At 35.0% G+C, this 17,613-nt stretch overlaps 2 protein-coding genes across 2 annotated transcripts in view; both read right to left on the bottom strand.

Moving 5' to 3' along the window:
* LOC125664085 (TBC1 domain family member 31-like) overlaps positions 1-17,613 on the bottom strand; it is a 31,164-nt gene that overhangs the window by 5,454 nt on the left and 8,097 nt on the right. Inside the window, exons 5-15 of the mRNA XM_048896624.2 lie at positions 16,658-16,836; positions 16,031-16,179; positions 15,768-15,927; positions 15,381-15,581; positions 14,514-14,666; positions 13,950-14,176; positions 13,524-13,657; positions 13,132-13,265; positions 4,626-4,805; positions 3,887-4,119; positions 1,220-1,372 (exon numbers count right to left, since the gene is read on the bottom strand). Coding sequence (XP_048752581.2) covers positions 1,220-1,372; positions 3,887-4,119; positions 4,626-4,805; positions 13,132-13,265; positions 13,524-13,657; positions 13,950-14,176; positions 14,514-14,666; positions 15,381-15,581; positions 15,768-15,927; positions 16,031-16,179; positions 16,658-16,836 — 1,903 coding nt within the window. The remainder of the gene's footprint in view (positions 1-1,219; positions 1,373-3,886; positions 4,120-4,625; positions 4,806-13,131; positions 13,266-13,523; positions 13,658-13,949; positions 14,177-14,513; positions 14,667-15,380; positions 15,582-15,767; positions 15,928-16,030; positions 16,180-16,657; positions 16,837-17,613) is intronic.
* On the bottom strand, positions 8,105-11,671 carry LOC125664086 (uncharacterized). Its single transcript, XM_048896625.2, has one exon. It carries the CDS (start codon positions 9,209-9,211, stop codon positions 8,309-8,311), a length of 903 nt encoding a protein of 300 aa, XP_048752582.2. The 5' UTR covers positions 9,212-11,671; the 3' UTR covers positions 8,105-8,308.

Here is a 17,613-nt window from a genome sequence, read left to right as displayed (position 1 = left end):
AAAAACACATACGTCAAGTAGACAAAGTCTTAAGCACATAAAAAACACATACGTCAAGTAGACAAAGTCTCGACTACATAAAAAACGCTTAAGTCAAGTAAATTGCATACAGCCTGAAAAACGCATATGTCAAGTAGATAAAGTCTCAACCAAATAAAAAACACATACGTCAAGTAGACAAAGTCTCGACCACAAAAAACCGCTTTAGTCAAGTAAATTGCATACAGCCTGAAAAACGCATCTGTCAAGTAGATAAAGTCTATATACATAAACATCTCAACAAATACCAGTGCAGTTAAAACTGTCAAAGCGACCCACTATATTAAGTGACCCACTGTTATATGTGACTGTAACAAGCACTCCAAGGCGTTACCCTATCTATTGTACTTGTATTGAATAACCTGTCTGATGCAACCAACGACCAGGACTTTTACAACCATTTCGTATGACAAGATACAGAATTTGTCTTTGAGTTATGATCTTTAAGCAAGAATCACTGTGCATCATTTGACCTGGGATAATGCTAAGATTTGACAAAGGAGAATAATATACCTGTACTTCAAATAAATGACCTCTGACAGATTGAGTTCTAAAGCAATCTTGTGAATGATCAGCATAAACAGCCTCTGAATATTACCAACGTAACAAGATAAGGTAACGAGCCAGAGACCCATGTATGACACTGACCTCTTTGACCCAGTGATCTGTGTATGACACTGACATCTATGACTAAGTGACCCGTGTATGATACTGACATCTTTGACTAAGTGACCCGTGTATGATACTGACATCTATGACTAAGTGACCCGTGTGTGATACTGACATCTTTGACTAAGTGACCCGTGTATGATACTGACATCTTTGACCCAGTGATCTGTGTATGACACTGACATCTATGACTAAGTGACCCGTGTATGATACTGACATCTTTGACCCAGTGATCTGTGTATGACACTGACATCTATGACTAAGTGACCCGTGTATGATACTGACATCTTTGACCCAGTGATCTGTGTATGACACTGACATCTATGACTAAGTGACCCGTGTATGATACTGTCATCTTTGACCCAGTGATCTGTGTATGACAATGACCTTTTTGACCCAGTGACCCGTGTATGACAATGACCTTTTTGACCCGGTGACCCGAATATGACACTGACCTTTTTGACCGGGTGACCCGAGTATGACACTGACCTTTTTGAACTAGTACACTGACCTCTTTCTCTGATCCACCAGTTTCTGTTCCTCTGTTTGAATCATGCGTCTCCGTTTCTCCTCGGCATCCAATAGGAGCTGCTGTTGTCTGTACCAAGCTTCCTCCTCCTGTTGTCGCTTCACGGTTTCCTTCTGCATCTCCAGAGACACTTGTCTGAAATAATATCACATCAGTTGTACATTAATAATATCACATCAGTTGTATATTAATAATATCACATCAGTTGTGTACTAATAATATCACATCAGTTGTACATTACTGTGGATTTACAGTAAGTGTGAATGAGACATATCAGCAAGTACATGACGTGCTCCAGATAGTTCATTGGAAAGTCCCCGAGTGATTTTAAAGAGCGCTTTTGATAGGTCGGTTAAATTATAGGTAGGCGGTCCCAAGTATTTGGCATTATATTACCTCGTGCCTAACAAGTGTAAGTTTCACTATTTGATTTCAGTGTAAGTTGCACCGTACCTAGCGTGAGATTCAATATCGGTTTTGATTTGACAACGGAGATTTGAGATTACGTTATTAAAATGTCTTGTAAAGTTTATCTTATATATACTAGAAAAGTGATGGGATATCTTATAAAGAAAAAAATATAAGATGTCTTATAAAAGATACAAGATATCTCGTAAACTTTAGAAGATATAACTTTTATCAGATACCTTATAAATTTTATCTTTTAAACAGGAATAACTGTGTTATACTTATAATCCATCGCAATATTAATAGGTATGGGAGGGGAATACAGGGTGAAAAAGGCGAGCTCCGATATGTAAACAAAAGGCAGGATAGCAATATCCCAGAATTCAAACAGTGCAGAATATTGAAAAAAAAAAAAAATGACGGGATCGAAAATGCTGCAGGAAAAGGGAGGATCCACAGTTGCCTCTATATCCCAATAAAAATTGAAAGGTTACTCCCTTAAATTCCTGTAGATACTTGTCAGTTTTAAGTGATCAGAAATTTCAGTACATGTTTCTATAGGCGATTTTGTCCGTTTAAGAACAATGCTTTTGTTTTGTTGTCTCTTTCATATTCGCAGTTTCCATATCGTTATTTTAAAATAAATCTCTTGGAGGATATTTTTGAAATCTTGCAAAGCATTGGAAAAGATCGATGTCAGAAAAATTTCTAAATTCAAATAGTTATGGGGAAGAGGGGGTAAACATTCGTAAGTTTCTGTCATCCGACATCGATTACACGTTAGTGGGAAAAAAAGACAACTCACTTTAAATCCACATAATAATACATTTTAATAAACGTTTAATAGTTTCAATGTACACTTTCATTTGTTTTACTTGTTAATCGATTAGTTTCAACATACTTCATATTTAGTTTTTGTATTGGGGGGGGGGGGGGTGGGGGGGTGGTCTTGGTGAGAACTACGCGAACTCAGTTTTCTCTAACACTGAACATTTGATCTCGCCCCTTAAATAATTTGTCAGATTAAGTAATAAGATCAATAGATATTCTACTTCGAGAAAACATTTATTTTCAACACATGGCATGCTTTGATATCTTTTACTGTCATAATATACCCACATTTTCGTAAGAAATTCGAAAGTAACCATCGCTAGATACTGTTAATTGAATGAACAACTGCAAGTTCTGTGAATTCTAGCAAAAACTAAATTCCCCAAACCATCCCTCTCCTGTACATGTAACACATTATTAAGGAAATTCAGCATTCGCGCCTTCTATAACGTCATAATAAACCACAGCAAAAGTTGATTGTTAATGTTGCGATACTGGCGTACCTTTGAACCTATATCACTGGTCCACCCCTAACTGTATGTCCATAGGAGTTTGAAATTTTATCAATAAAGTTAATAAAATGTACTTGATTGACCAAGTTTGAAATGTCTTTCTATGTATAATCTTTTTCTTTTGAGGTTGAGATGGAAGTAATAGCATGATAATTTGAAACCGCCTGAATATTTCTCACAATACTGATGTCATTGAACATCAGAGTATTTGTGTTTTGTCTGCATGAAACATATTTTAAGTATTTTTATCAAGATTGAATAGCCACAAACTGAAGTGAAATGTAGAACATTGTAAGCACAATGTATCATCAGATACCAGTCACTACCACATGTAATTTCTAGTCAGAAATATCATGACATCCAGTCAGATACCAGTCATTATTACCACATGTAATTTCCAATCAGAAATATCATGACATCCAGTCAGATACCAGTCAATATTACCACATGTAATTTCTAGTCAGAAATATCATGACATTCAGTCAGATACCAGTCATTACCACATGTAATTTCCAGTCAGAATTTCAGAAATATCATGACATCCAGGTTTTCCACTTTCATCACTGGTATCATGATATATGTATCATAAACATGTATCATAAAACAACATAAAGCAAAGCACCCCCTCACAACTGGATATATTCATAAATGCAACAATCAAAACTGATGCATTTACTCCCCACCCCCTTCTCCACATGCACCATTACATTACCACATCCCCTCCAACTGCATTGCAAGGGGATCATAAATTAGAGTTCTATTAAAGATCAAGCGAGGTAAAAAAGAAAATGCAAGAAAAGTAGAAGAAGAAAAAAGTTACATATCTGAAGAAAATTTCTACAGTAATCTAAACATTAAAGTATGAGTTTTGACTTTTACGTATACTCTGAACTCTGACCTTTGTCTCATGTAATCCAGCTCCTCTTGCCTGATTCTCTCCCTTTCCTGAACCTGATAGTCCACGATGAACTTGGGATATTTGTTAAACACCGGGTACTGGCCCACAGTGAGGTGTCGGAAATCCTGCAGCGAGCCGCGGGGATGGAGGTCGTCTGGAGTGGCTTCCATTAACCTGTACGCCTCCTTTATCACTCTCCGTATATCTACCGCATTACGATGGTGGTAAAAATACTAAAATATTGAATGAAAGAATTCACAAAATGGATCACTCTCAATATATCCACAGCATTACATGGTGGTAAAAATACTAAAATATTGAATGAAAGAATTCACAAAATGGATCACTCTCAATATATCCACAGCATTACAATGGTGGTAAAATTACTACAATATTGAATGAAAGAATTCGCAATATGTATAATGTAACTTCAAGTATTTTTTTCAATCAAGATATCCAAATTTACAGGTGCCTCTAAGTTCTAAATAATCAACATTTTTTTCGAATTTCTACATTATGTTCACAGTAACTATCTGTCCGAGTATGTTTATTCTAAAATTCAAAGATTTATATAAGACTGTATAACGGGGGGTTTTTTTTTGGTTTAGTTTTTGTTTTTTGCCAAATTTGTGTCCCACCCCAAAAAATGGCTATCCGGTATGCCAGAAATTGAATTACGAATTGACTGTCAAGGACACCTTTTTCCTGCTACTTGTTAAATGATTGGTACACATCTTACCCTGAAGTCGTCTAGTTCCACGCACTGCATCAGTGGTCCCCGAGCTGACATGGCGTATGCCACCACCACCATCAGAAGGAAGGAGGGGTGGTTCGTGAAGACATTGTCAAACAGCATCAACCACTCCTCCCGAGTCAGAACTTCCGAGAACAGCGTCTCCAATAACGGCCAAGCATAAATCTAGGAATAAAACACAACACTAAGAATAGGTCTAACTTAGATGTCAAATAGGAAGTATCAAAACAACATCACATATGCAACAAGTGCTCACACAACCAGTTTGGAAATGGTGTGTTCACAGCAACACTTTGATGACAATGTTTGAAGCCCACAAGTACCCTGGTAAGAAGCCCGCTTCCTCCAAAATAATCCTTCATATAAATCTAGATTTGTCCCCAAAAAAATCCTGTATATAAATCCAGATTTGTCCAAAATAATCCTTTACATAAATCCAGATTCCTCCTAATGTCCAATCACTTACATGTAACTTACTCAATCTGTACCAACAAATAGACAAACACATACAATAGGCCCAAATTACATAATGTCCTTGGTATAAGAAATTATATGTAGTATATATGATTTGTGTATTTGTCAATAACTTCATGCTTGAGCATGCCATTTAATTATTCTAAGTGTATAATAAGACTACGGAGACCATGTACCTATGTACTCCCAAAAGGCTCCTCAAATTTACACCAACAGTCTAACCCTGATGCAACACATTATACCTGAATCAACCGTAAACGGTCTGGATTTCCTGCATCGAAATCCAGACACAAATCATACCAATTCTCTCAAAACCAAAGACTGACACGGGGTGAAAGCTTAATTCTAAGGGAGGTAACAAGAAATTCCAATGCAGGTTGTAATTGATAAAGATATTTGTCTATCATGATATGAATGTATGTTTTATATGTAACCCGTCGATAGATCATGCAGGAACAATATTCTTGGGTTTTCAAATATTATATTCTATGGAAAAAACATACAACATTCGTACAAAATACTTAACATTCATACTTTACATGCAGTTCACTAACTCTAGATATCACCAAATTAACTTTAAGCTTGGGCATACATATACATATATATAAATTTATACATATATCTACATATAGAAAACACAAACATATATGCATACATACAAACATACACACATATAGTATACTGTTATATAACAAAATTTATTAACATGTTATGTAGATATTTATATGTATAAATTTATATATGTGTATATGTATGCCTATGCCTATATACATCTAATCCAGGGGGCCCCTGACACCCTAGGTAAAGATTATAAGGGGGTCTCTGCGGAGACTTTACCCTGAAATAGTAATGTATTTTGGAATTAAAGACTGATATGCAAAAAAAAAACAAAAAAAAAAAAAAACTTTAAGCTTGGAAAGATTTCTTATATTAAATGTATAGCATTAAACTCTGAACTATCAATATAATAATACAAAGTCAAAACTATAAATATGATATAATATAAATAATATAATAAAATATAATAATAGATAAATCTTACCAGTCTGCATAACCCTATACAATATAATTACTTCATAATTGTTATGCGTAGGTATGGGGCGCACAGGTAAAAATGGTGTTTTTTAAAGTAGGTATGTGAACACAACTCACACTCTCTCATACACTCTTTCTATCTCTTACACAAAGGACATAAAACAACCTGAACAAGTTGGTGGATCCAAGATCTAATACCTGGCTACATATATTTTCTGATTATGGCTCAATATGAGATTTAAAACCTATTCACTGCATCAAACATTCTGACTTTAATGCTCACTGGCAAAAAAAAAGTTGATACCACATAATTGTATTTTGATTTCTTGTAGAATGTCATTACCCATTAAGCTTCCTTGCTGGCTAGATTACCAACGATTAACAAATTTCGATGTGTAAATTAGGTAACACAGAATTCGTTAAGTATTAACAGGTGTTTGTCAACAAGAGTAACTCTGTAAATAAGAAACTGAGGGTGCATGATTCTGTATTCTAATAAGGATGGCTTCAAAGCAAAAATGCACTATAATCCTGTGTTGCATAGTAAATAATGTCTGTAAAAGCTTTATACAGGTTGGGAACACTTCCCCTATAGCGAGATATTCTCGCTAAAACGTGATTATCCCTCTCTAGCGAGAATAAATATATCGCGTACAACAGAGAAAAACACCCGCGGAGTACATCTTTTCGTGATTCACATGAAAAGAAGAAAAAGTGCTAAAATGTTTGATACTTCTGCAAATATACGAATCAAAACAAAAACACTCACGATGTGTATTGGATTTCAGACTGCTTCCCTCTTACGCAGCAACTTTGATATGCAATTTCTTTACTATGTTGTCAATTTCATAGAAACAATTCGCATCATGTTGAGTGCATGTCACACTTATTCAGCGTTGCACAGGATTTGCCATTATTTTCAATAAAGACGCCAAAACTCCTGTTTATGGTAATGTTTATTTCTCACTAAAGAGGGATAATCGCATTTTAGCGAGAATATCTCGCTATAGGGGAAGTGTTCCCAACCTGTTATATGGGATTCAATGATGTATTCAACTGACTTGCCAATTCATTTTCATTGCATGAAGAGCAATAATTAAACAAATGCAGTCTGATAAAATCCTGAGAGTTCAAAAGCCTAGGCCTGGTAGAGTTGGAATTGCAAAGGTGAAACTTGCATACTCGAAATGCCGATGGCATGTAGAATTTTGAGTGTGTTTGTTTACTTTCAAAATATAAATTTGTATGATAGATTAACGCATCACATGAATAAACTTTTGTACAACTTAAGCCCATTTACTTGATTGGGTCATATATAGGCCAACAATAGAAAATAATAACTACTGTACAATTGCACATCTAGTATAGCTTTATTACATCATTGGTGTCCTGGTAATTTGCCATAATTCCTGTGCTGAAGTATAGAGACTCAGCTCAACCTACTAGGAAGAAAGCAATATCAAAGCGATCCACTGACGTTCAGGGAAGGGAATACAAATTGGAAGAAAGAATAAAATACCATATAATGTGTATTTTTGCGGTTGGAATTTTTAGCAATTTGATTCATAATGCACTCGGGTAACATTTTAATTTTGTTGTTTAGAACATTTTTAAATTGTAATTTTGGGGGATTTTTATCCGCAAAATTCCACAAAAAATGAATGACCACAGAAAATACCTGTTATTCAGTAGCTTTAAATAAACTTTTTTTCTGCAACAGTTTTGTTGAGCTTAAAATTTTTTGTTTGGACTCTGCCTGAAGGGCATGCGTACAAAAGTAAAGAATGATAAGATGCTATTGTTTTCAATAATGTCTCCATATTTACAATCAATATTAGAAGTCGGATTATAATACATCAACCAGACTACAAGCTTCATGCACTTTCCCAGTTTTCCTCATGATTTGAGCATTTCTTGTAATATTTCCGTACAGAGATAAAATATTTCAACTATACTATATGTATTTACATTTTATTACAGTAATAATTAAACCCACATTTAAATACAAATTGGTGTATTTACAAAGCACTACACAAAAACCAACATGAACTGTAGATTTGCACTTGCAAAGTTCAAATTCAAAAATGATTCACTTAGATTCCACAACTAAATTAAGTTTGTGTAAACAGAGTAAATTCGGATCAAATCCACTGTAAAAATTACAGGCTGCCATTACTTTCCTCACTTGAAAAAATAAAGTCAAAATCTTGTTTCTCAATTCCTTGGTTGAAGACAGTAGTCGATGCAGTCACGATATCCGACAACTGCTGAATAATTTCTCCATACCCACCCGTCTGCCGGGACGAGCTGCCAGTCAATTCTGAACATATGTTCAACAGTTTCTTTTCCACTTGCATTTTCTGCTTTTTGGGTTTAGTGTTGCTGGTGCGATTTCTCTTGTTGGCAAACCAGGCTTTGACTTGAGCCACAGAGATTCCCCCTTGACGAGCCAGCATCTCTTTCTGTTCATCAGTAGGATACGGATGGTGGAGGTTTTTCTCAAACCAGTTAGACATGATAGAAGTGGCCTTACTGTTGAGCTGCCTGGACCGAGGCCGGACGGTGTGGGGGTTATCCGGTAGTTTTTCTATGCTGATTTTCAGGAGCTGGAGGCTGCTGTACACTCTGCTGGTCAGGTGAGAACGCTGTCTGTCATGGTAGGCTTGGATACAAGTCATTTCCTTCAGATACTGAGATGGGGAGTCACTGGCGTGATCCTTTAGTTTTGCCACAGCATCCAATCTCTGTGTTTCGATGATGGCTAGCTGTGTGTTGTAGAATGCTTTTAATTCCTGCACTTTCGGGTTGCTGTTGGAAGACATTTCTAGAAACTGCTGTTGTAGTGTAGTTTCCTGAACCACCGCGTAGGACTGGTCCGTTGTTGTCTGGGGATCAGTAGCAGACGTCGTCTGATCAGAACACAGGGCATACGGAACAGACACCTGAAGACAGTCAGACAACAGCGTGGCCTGTAAATCCTCAAACATAGGGTGCGATGATAACTTAGCCAGTCCCTGACACATCGGCACACTCTGCTTAGAATTCTGAATTATTGATGCCATAATGTTTCTCCAGAAAGACTAATGTTCAAGAGGCAACAAAAGTTTGATTTGTTCGAAAGTCCATCAAAGTTCAGCGTGAACTTGTCAAACACTTTTCCAGTAACCAAGCTAAAGTTGGCAGTGTTAGTGAAATGATATAAATTGGGTGGCTACCCATGTGACTTTTGAGTGGTAATTAGAGACAAGTCTCAAAGTCACTCTAAAATTATTTTCCCACAGAACAGTGTTCATCAAGCCCAACTTTGACATATGCATTTCACAGGTCATGTCTCCCTTGAACACTTATTCTAAGGAACTGACCAATCCAATGCTTCTATTCTTTGATAATTGACCAACCAGATTCCTTGATTTGCCTGTCAAGATCCTATGTATCACAGTTAATATTTTAGAAAATACACAGGTAAAACATTATAATGACATGATAATTGGTTTATTGTTGGTGAATGTGTACAATTCAATCAAGTTTGGCTTGGGGTGAAACAAGGTGATTGAGAGTTGATCATGTGTTAACAATAAATAAATTTACACAGGTAATTTTCACAGGCTCTCTTGCATTGCCAACAATTTCAGACAATTCTCTCATACTTTTAATTTATTCATCTTCACTCTATATTAAATACATCTACTTAGGAAATTACTTCCAATTTCTTTAAAATTTAAGAATGGAAATCAATCACTGTTGTTGTTTTTTTCTATCTCACTTTTACAGTTGACATACTGTATAATGTATATTTTACATTGTATTTATTTTGACACCTGATGAACTTTAATCAAATTCATTCAATAATTTTCACCACATGAATTTAATTTAAAATTTATTTCAAATCTTGAAAATAGAAATTTTTTTCACTTCAATGATTTGATTTTGGAATAAAAATACAAGTGCACTTCAAAAATCACCACAGCTTTCTACAGTGTCTCTTTCGATATTAAAGATATTTGGTCCAATACGAGGACAGGAAAAAAAAGCATAATTAATCTACCCAGTCATGTCCTTCTCCACAACACGTGGTTTTGAGATGATAAAATTTAACAAAACTTGCTACAAACAAACTTTATTCAAATTTGAAACCTAACTTTATGTTTTTATATGTAAAATGAATACAATTTACCATACAGAATGTAATTCATTCCCGTGATTTCTCAATTGGGTCCAAAACAGTGGGGGAACATTCATATAGACTTATATGAGGAGAGGTAACATATTTATAATTATATATTTTCAACTTGCTTTGAACATCATAGAAAATTTACAAGTTCCAAGATTTTTTAAAGGAATTCTATGTTTGTACTTTATACAGGTATTACAACAAAATTAAGCCAAAATATATACGTACGTATGTATATACAGGCCATATAATTATATATATTTCCTTACTGATTGTCCATTCTATGTTGAAGAGAGAAATATGTTTTTTAATGGTATATACAAGCTCAACAAAAATTTTATCTATCTAACAAATAAGGACAAATTTACTTGGTTGATGATTAATGAAGACAAACCAGTATTTGTCAAATTGAGTGAATATTTAGTGCAAACTTTCAGAAAAAGAAGTGATGCTTTAAAACTGCAAAAATCATTATAGTTTATTATTCATATGTTGGTATAATACTGATACTGTCCATTTACTTGTGTATACACATGATTAGCAATTCATATGTGTATGTACTTGTTTCCCCAACATGCTGCATCCACATGCAGTTTTTAGTCTATGTAACCTGTAGTTAATGTTGTAAACTTTTTTTCTTTTTTGAATTTCCTTCTTTATAAACTGTCTTATTGTTATGCCCTCTGGGCCCAAAATTGGAATAAACTTATCTTATCATACATGTACATATATATATATACATGTATATATATATATATATATGTGTGTATGTACAGGCCATATATAAATATATATATCTCAACCCATTTATCCATTTTTTGTTTGTATGAAATGTCCTTAAATATCAGGAGCTCTTTGTTGTTTGACTGATTGGTACCTTATACTGTGATTGCTAGTTTGCCAGTGTTATCATGTTAAGTGTCAGTACAAAAAGTTCACATATTGTGTGGTGCACCCACTGCCCTTACATTTTTAATCATTAGGAGTTTACTAGATTAGAATAGTTCTGTGACATTCACCAAAAATTTCCCATCCTGTAATATATAATCCCAGAATCCAATTTAACATTGGAAAAGGATATATACCTCCTGTCTATGCAAAGGGAAGAGAGGGGATAAAAACAGCCACTATAAACAATCTGTAAACAATCTGATCTGTGTGGCTTGATTCAGTCTTTGGATCACAGTGAGTCAGATCATTTCACTAAACAAGATGTGTTTGAAAAACACTGCTTTGTGAAACACTGACCCCTCCATAAGACAGCACAGTAATTCTGGTATTCCAACGCGAGGTCTTGTCAAGAGAAATACCCGGTACATGTGCGAAATATGAACGTCCTATCACCATCCATTCAAAAATTCTGGCCAAGGGTAAAGTTTTTCAAAAGTAGGTTCACAAGATCAAAATTTATGGTACCAAAAGAAAGGTCTTATTGCAAGGAATAGACATGTGAAATATGAAAGCCCTTATCACCATCCATTCAGAAGTTATAACCAAGGTTCAATGTTTTTGTGGGCAAACAAGCAAACAGATGGACTGACCAAAAACTATATGCCCCCAAATCTCTGATTACAGGGGCATACAAATCTGGAGTGCAGTCTTAATAATGTTGAGGTGAATGTATACCCCCTCCCACCAAAAAAAAACCCCAACTCTTACAATCCAGCTCAGATACATGCATAGGCAAAAATATACACCTGCATACAATGGATAAAACACATTTGTTAAGCATGTATAAAGCTAATATTCTCCCGACTTGTGATGTAACAATATATCTAATCACCTGAGATCAGAAAACCAACAGATTTAACTGTGATGTATCATGGTATTTTTAACACCTGAGATCAGAAAACAACATATATTTACCTGTGATGTAACACAGAAATCATGGTGGCTCACTACACCTTGAAAGAGTTTTTCAAATCAGAAGAGTTCATTCATGAAAGATATATAGGATCTCCCATGGTTTGTGGTTTGATATGATTTATATTCAACGAGTTGTGTGTCTCCTTGACTCGGTGATAGAAAACACACAACAAGTTGAACATAAATCAAATCAAACCACAAACAATGGGAGATTCTTTTTATCACATTTTAACACCAACACCCCACCACCACCACCATCATCACATTATTCATTTTGCTTCGCTCTCTTACATTTTGTAAACAAACTACATAAAATTGACATTTGTTTGAGATGTCACAAACAGCGTAGGAAAACATAGTGTAATAATTAAAATTTATGTAATGGGCGATATCCACTGGATAAAGGATTAAACATGTGATAAATGATGATATGTAATATTAAATATGTATATTAAAAAGGCAGAAAATGTGCATTTTTGGATAAAAAATATGATTTAAAAAAAATTAATTTGGTACATATAGAACAAAAGACTGGTGAATCTGAACTCATGATCTGAAGTTCACGAGCCAAATGTTTTACCACTGATTTATCATGATAGACAAACGAATAGATCGATACAAATAATATTAAAAAACATATAAATCGCCATCTTGTGATGTAGTGTCATAAAGAGTATAAACTTTAGTGTAGTCAGGTACCTTAAACACCTGAGATCAGAAAACCAAGAGATTTTTACCTGTGATGAATAACTGTATTTAAACACCTGAGATCAGAAAACCAAGAGATTTTTACCTGTGATGAATAACTGTATTTAAACACCTGAGATCAGAAAACCAAGATATTTTTACCTGTGATGAATAACTGTAGTTAAACACCTGAGATCAGAAAACCTGTGAAATAGCACTCTGCTTAATCATGTGAGATCAGAAACCCTATAAACTTACCTGTGATGTGACGCCATATTTAACAAAATGCTGCAGTAGGTATTTGTCATGATGAGCAAGGACGTTTTCTATCATGGCTAGGATGTTGATGGGTGGATTGGGAAAATACTCAAACCAGTGGTCTCCCCAGTTTACTGCGTGGAAAAAAATACATGGAGAGATGTTATGTTTTGACTAGCATTTTATCATATGTAACTTAGTGGACTTAGGTCAAGGCCATGACAGACCATCAGGGCAAAAACATCCAATAATGCTAAGCGCGAGTTTCTAATCCTCTGCAATACAAAGCTGTGACTCAGAAATAAAATGTGACAGACTGAAAGGACAAGAGGGATAGACAAACACATAAACATGGTAAATTAGAAATATGAATTTGAAAAAATAATTGTTACCCATAAATGTTGCCAATATCTCGAAACAAACAAGATGGTTGTTCTGGAACAGTTTGACGAATGGGAATGCTAAAACAGGAAGATATTGTGTCTCACCAAAGATGGGCGACCAATGAGCCAGAGCCGACAAAATTCTGTTAGAAAAAGGAATTCAGATTATAATTATTGTACACCCTTACAAACGAATAACAAGTTTAAACTGCTGAACCATACAATGCACTGTACTCATATTACATTTGGCAGTGTAATCTATTCGGTGCCTTTCAAAGACAGCAGATACATGTACATGTACCACTAAATCAAGTACACGTACTTCGCTAAATGTTTTGTGTATCTAAATATTCATATACATGTACCACATTTTGACAGCGCTAAATCAAATCTAAGCTAACTTGTTGAAAAATCAATTTACATCAAGTATCATACCTCTGCAAAATGCGTAACAATTTTCTGCTTTTGACAGGGTAGTCTTCGTGAATTTTAGTGTATGCTGGATGTGTGCCTTTGTCAACAAGTGCGGCGTAAGCCGTGTGGTTTTCCGGTAACCGTAAAATGGACCTCCAGATGAACATTCGGTATTTGGCTGGGTATTCTCCATAACCCTTCAATATGGCCTTTAATCTCTCCGAGTTTAACGTCTCCGGGAGCTCTTTCTACAATAAGCAAGTGATAAACCATGTCTAAAAATGTTCTTTAATTTATGTCATAAATCTACAACAATAACTTGGTTTTGATTAGTGGACTCTATTAAATCCCATCAGCAGAGTTTGTTACGAATATATCAGGTATCATGTTTCTGATTCCTCTAATTCATTTACAGTTCAGGACCCAGTTGCTCAAGTTAGTAAATTACCAATTGACTTCGTCATTAACAATAACAGTAATTATCATTGTACATATCGTATTAAAGTTTAACAGCTGTCAGTTAAACCAAACTCATTTTCGTGTGAATGGATCCAGGAGTTTTGTTACACCACTATAAACACTTGCCAAGTCCTCTCTTTCATACTCCTGCAGTCGGTTTTCTTTGCCCCTGGCTGGAGCAGACAATGACCGCCCCTTTTTCAGAATGCTGGACCTTTCTGTGGACACTGTGTCTGACATCTTGTTGTTGGTGACCACTTTAACCAGAGGGGCAGGTGGCTGGAGATTTTGAAAATTGAAATAAAGATGCACTGTACATACTAATCAATACACCTGTTCAGTCATGTGACAAAGGCCTGTTCCAAAAACAACTTTTCCCTATATATTTGAGGTATATTTCATACAAAACCTTATTTCAAAAGCTTCTATTGAAGCCATTTTCTCCCCTGATGAAATGAATACCACGACATTTAGGTATGTCATTAGCTGCTGTCAATTCTAATATTTATTTATTATTAAAATTTATAAAGTGCACAATTTTAAAAACAAAAATGCAATCAATGGCGCTGTAAATAATTATAAATAATATTTTTATGATGACCAATTGCAGATGTAACTATTTTAACATCAAATTAAAATTCTTATTTCAAAATTACTACACTTAATATATAAAGAATATTCAATAAGTACCATACATTTACTATGAAATAAAAAAATGTCTTAAAATGGTCATATCTCTGCAATATGCTATCAAAGAATTATTCTAAAATCATCTGTCAACATTTCTGACATTAGTGCTCAGTGTTAATATTAATACATTACTGTGTATAAAATATACATAGAGATTCAAAATAATACATCTCTGTGTCAAAATGACCCCTAAAAAAATCCTATAAACGCTATGAAAATTCCTGTCAATTTTGAACTAATAAGGATAATAAAGAAAATAATAATGAATGCTTACATTGAATATGAAACAATTTCCTGTAATACCTTGCTGAGTTCCTGGGACATTGTATGCAGATTGTAGACATGTAAACTTCCGTCCTCCATGACTGCCACTAAGTAACGCCCCCCAGGGCTGACTGTCACATTGTTAATTCGGTTCTCCACCCCTCCCACATCAAACAGAAGCTTACAGGTGTGGACATTGATAAAACGAATAATTCCATCTTGGCTCAATACTCCCAATGTCTGTAAAATGTTAAGAATTTTCATGTTGAATAAATGTACTTTCTGTTAATAATCGTTAAGATTTGAATCTGGTTAAGAAACATGGAATACATTTAGAAACAAACATACAATATGAATCCCCTAAAAAACTTTATTTTAAATATTTCTAAATTTCCAATGTACCTCCTGTGACTACAGTTGACATACCTGATTAGCTCCAGCATCAAAGTTATCCGGTAGGAACACCAATTGTTTGACAGCGGTAACCTTGACTGGCAACTCTATAATTCTCAGCAATCTGTGCGTGTCTAAATCCCAAAGGTGAATAAACCTTGACCTTCCACCCGCCGCTAACAATCTTCCATCCCTGTAACGAAGCAGACTCCGCTGTAGAGAGAGACAGCTATAAAAGAGGCAGCAGTATTGATTTAGAAGTAAAAAGACAACAGAAAACGTTGATAGTGTAATACCGTGTGGGGGCATATGCCTTATAGTGGGGAGATTTGCCGGGAGGGACAGGCAGCTGGTATTTACAGTTCAGGGTGTCCGACTCCCATCCAAATATCGTGTCATCCTTAAAACCGGTGATGATTGTATTACTCAAAGGGAGAAAAAACACCTGTAATAAAATCACATGATCACAATACTACATCCAACACAGAATATGACAGGCCTTTTTTATGTAAAATTCCATGTAAAGTATAACTGGATTATTATGATACATGTACTACTGCAGAGAATATGACAGCCTTTCATATATAAAATTACACGTATAACTGGATCATCATAATAATACAACATCTAATACAGAATATGACAGCCTTTCATATATAAAATTACACGTATAACTGGATCATCATAATAATACAACATCTAACACAGAATATGACAGGCTTCCTTATGTAAAATTTTATAATAGTTAATTGTTACAAATTGTCCACTCAAACTTATATACCATTACATTACTTTATTTCATGGAACTCCATCTATCTGAGTTTATATTCTTCCATGCAATACATTTGAATGTTTAAACAATTGTTTTAAATAGACATGTATATTCACGTGCAGTAATAGCTTTACATCTTTGGAGTACGTACTTGTACTATACCAACATCCTCTTTGATGTTAAGTTTCCGCTTGCGTTGAAAGGTATCTAGATCCCAGAGTTGTGCTGTGTCATAAGAAGTTGTCAGTGCGTACCTCCCCGAGGCATGCACCGAGACGCTGCCAATGGCTGACTCGTGGCCTTTCATCCAGGCCACCATCTCTTTAGTATCTGAAAAACATTCCCCCCGGTAAATACAGCTACTTTCACACGTAATTCAAAAACATGATGAAATTTATTTTTATTAAGGATGAACAACACATTGAGATAATGGCAGAGTTCCTTTTGAAACATAAAAGTATGAATAAGTACCAATCAAAGATCAAATTGTTTTACCGATGCAGTAACCATAGATTACTTATTTAACGCGAGATTTAATATCATGAAATGACTCATAGATGTCAAACCGTGAGAACATGAATGAGTTAGTGAGTGGGCTGTTGATCAAAAGATTTCAGTAATACGAAAATAAAAGCCTGTAATTTCATTTCATGAGTGGTGCTATGCAATAATTCCTATAAACTCAGTGACTTAATGTATAAGGCTGCCAATCTGGAGATTATGAATTCATGTCCCACAGGGATTTTAATTTTTTGCTTCCTTTGACTTTTGAGTAAAGAGCAATTTTTCAACTAGATACGGTAAACTTTCAAAGTTTTCAATTCTTGTGGTAGTGTTACAGTGGAACCCCGTTATTACGTTCCCCCTTTATTACGTTAGTCCGCATATTACGTTGGAATTTCAAAGCACAAAACCATTTCTTAACAAACCTATATAAAATAGACCTCGTTATTACGTTGTCCTAAAATGCCGGGACTCGGTATTACGTTGTAAAAATTCCGACAAAAACGTAATAAACCCCTAATTATTCAATAATGATTCTCAAAATAATAAGCCATTCACACCTTGACTGCACGAGGCAGTCACCACGTAAATTTCCTGGTCTGT

This window comes from Ostrea edulis, chromosome 1 (assembly GCF_947568905.1).
Source record: "Ostrea edulis chromosome 1, xbOstEdul1.1, whole genome shotgun sequence".
In the NCBI taxonomy this organism is placed as follows: Eukaryota; Metazoa; Mollusca; class Bivalvia; order Ostreida; family Ostreidae; genus Ostrea; species Ostrea edulis.
This window is presented reverse-complemented; position numbering and strand designations above follow the sequence as displayed.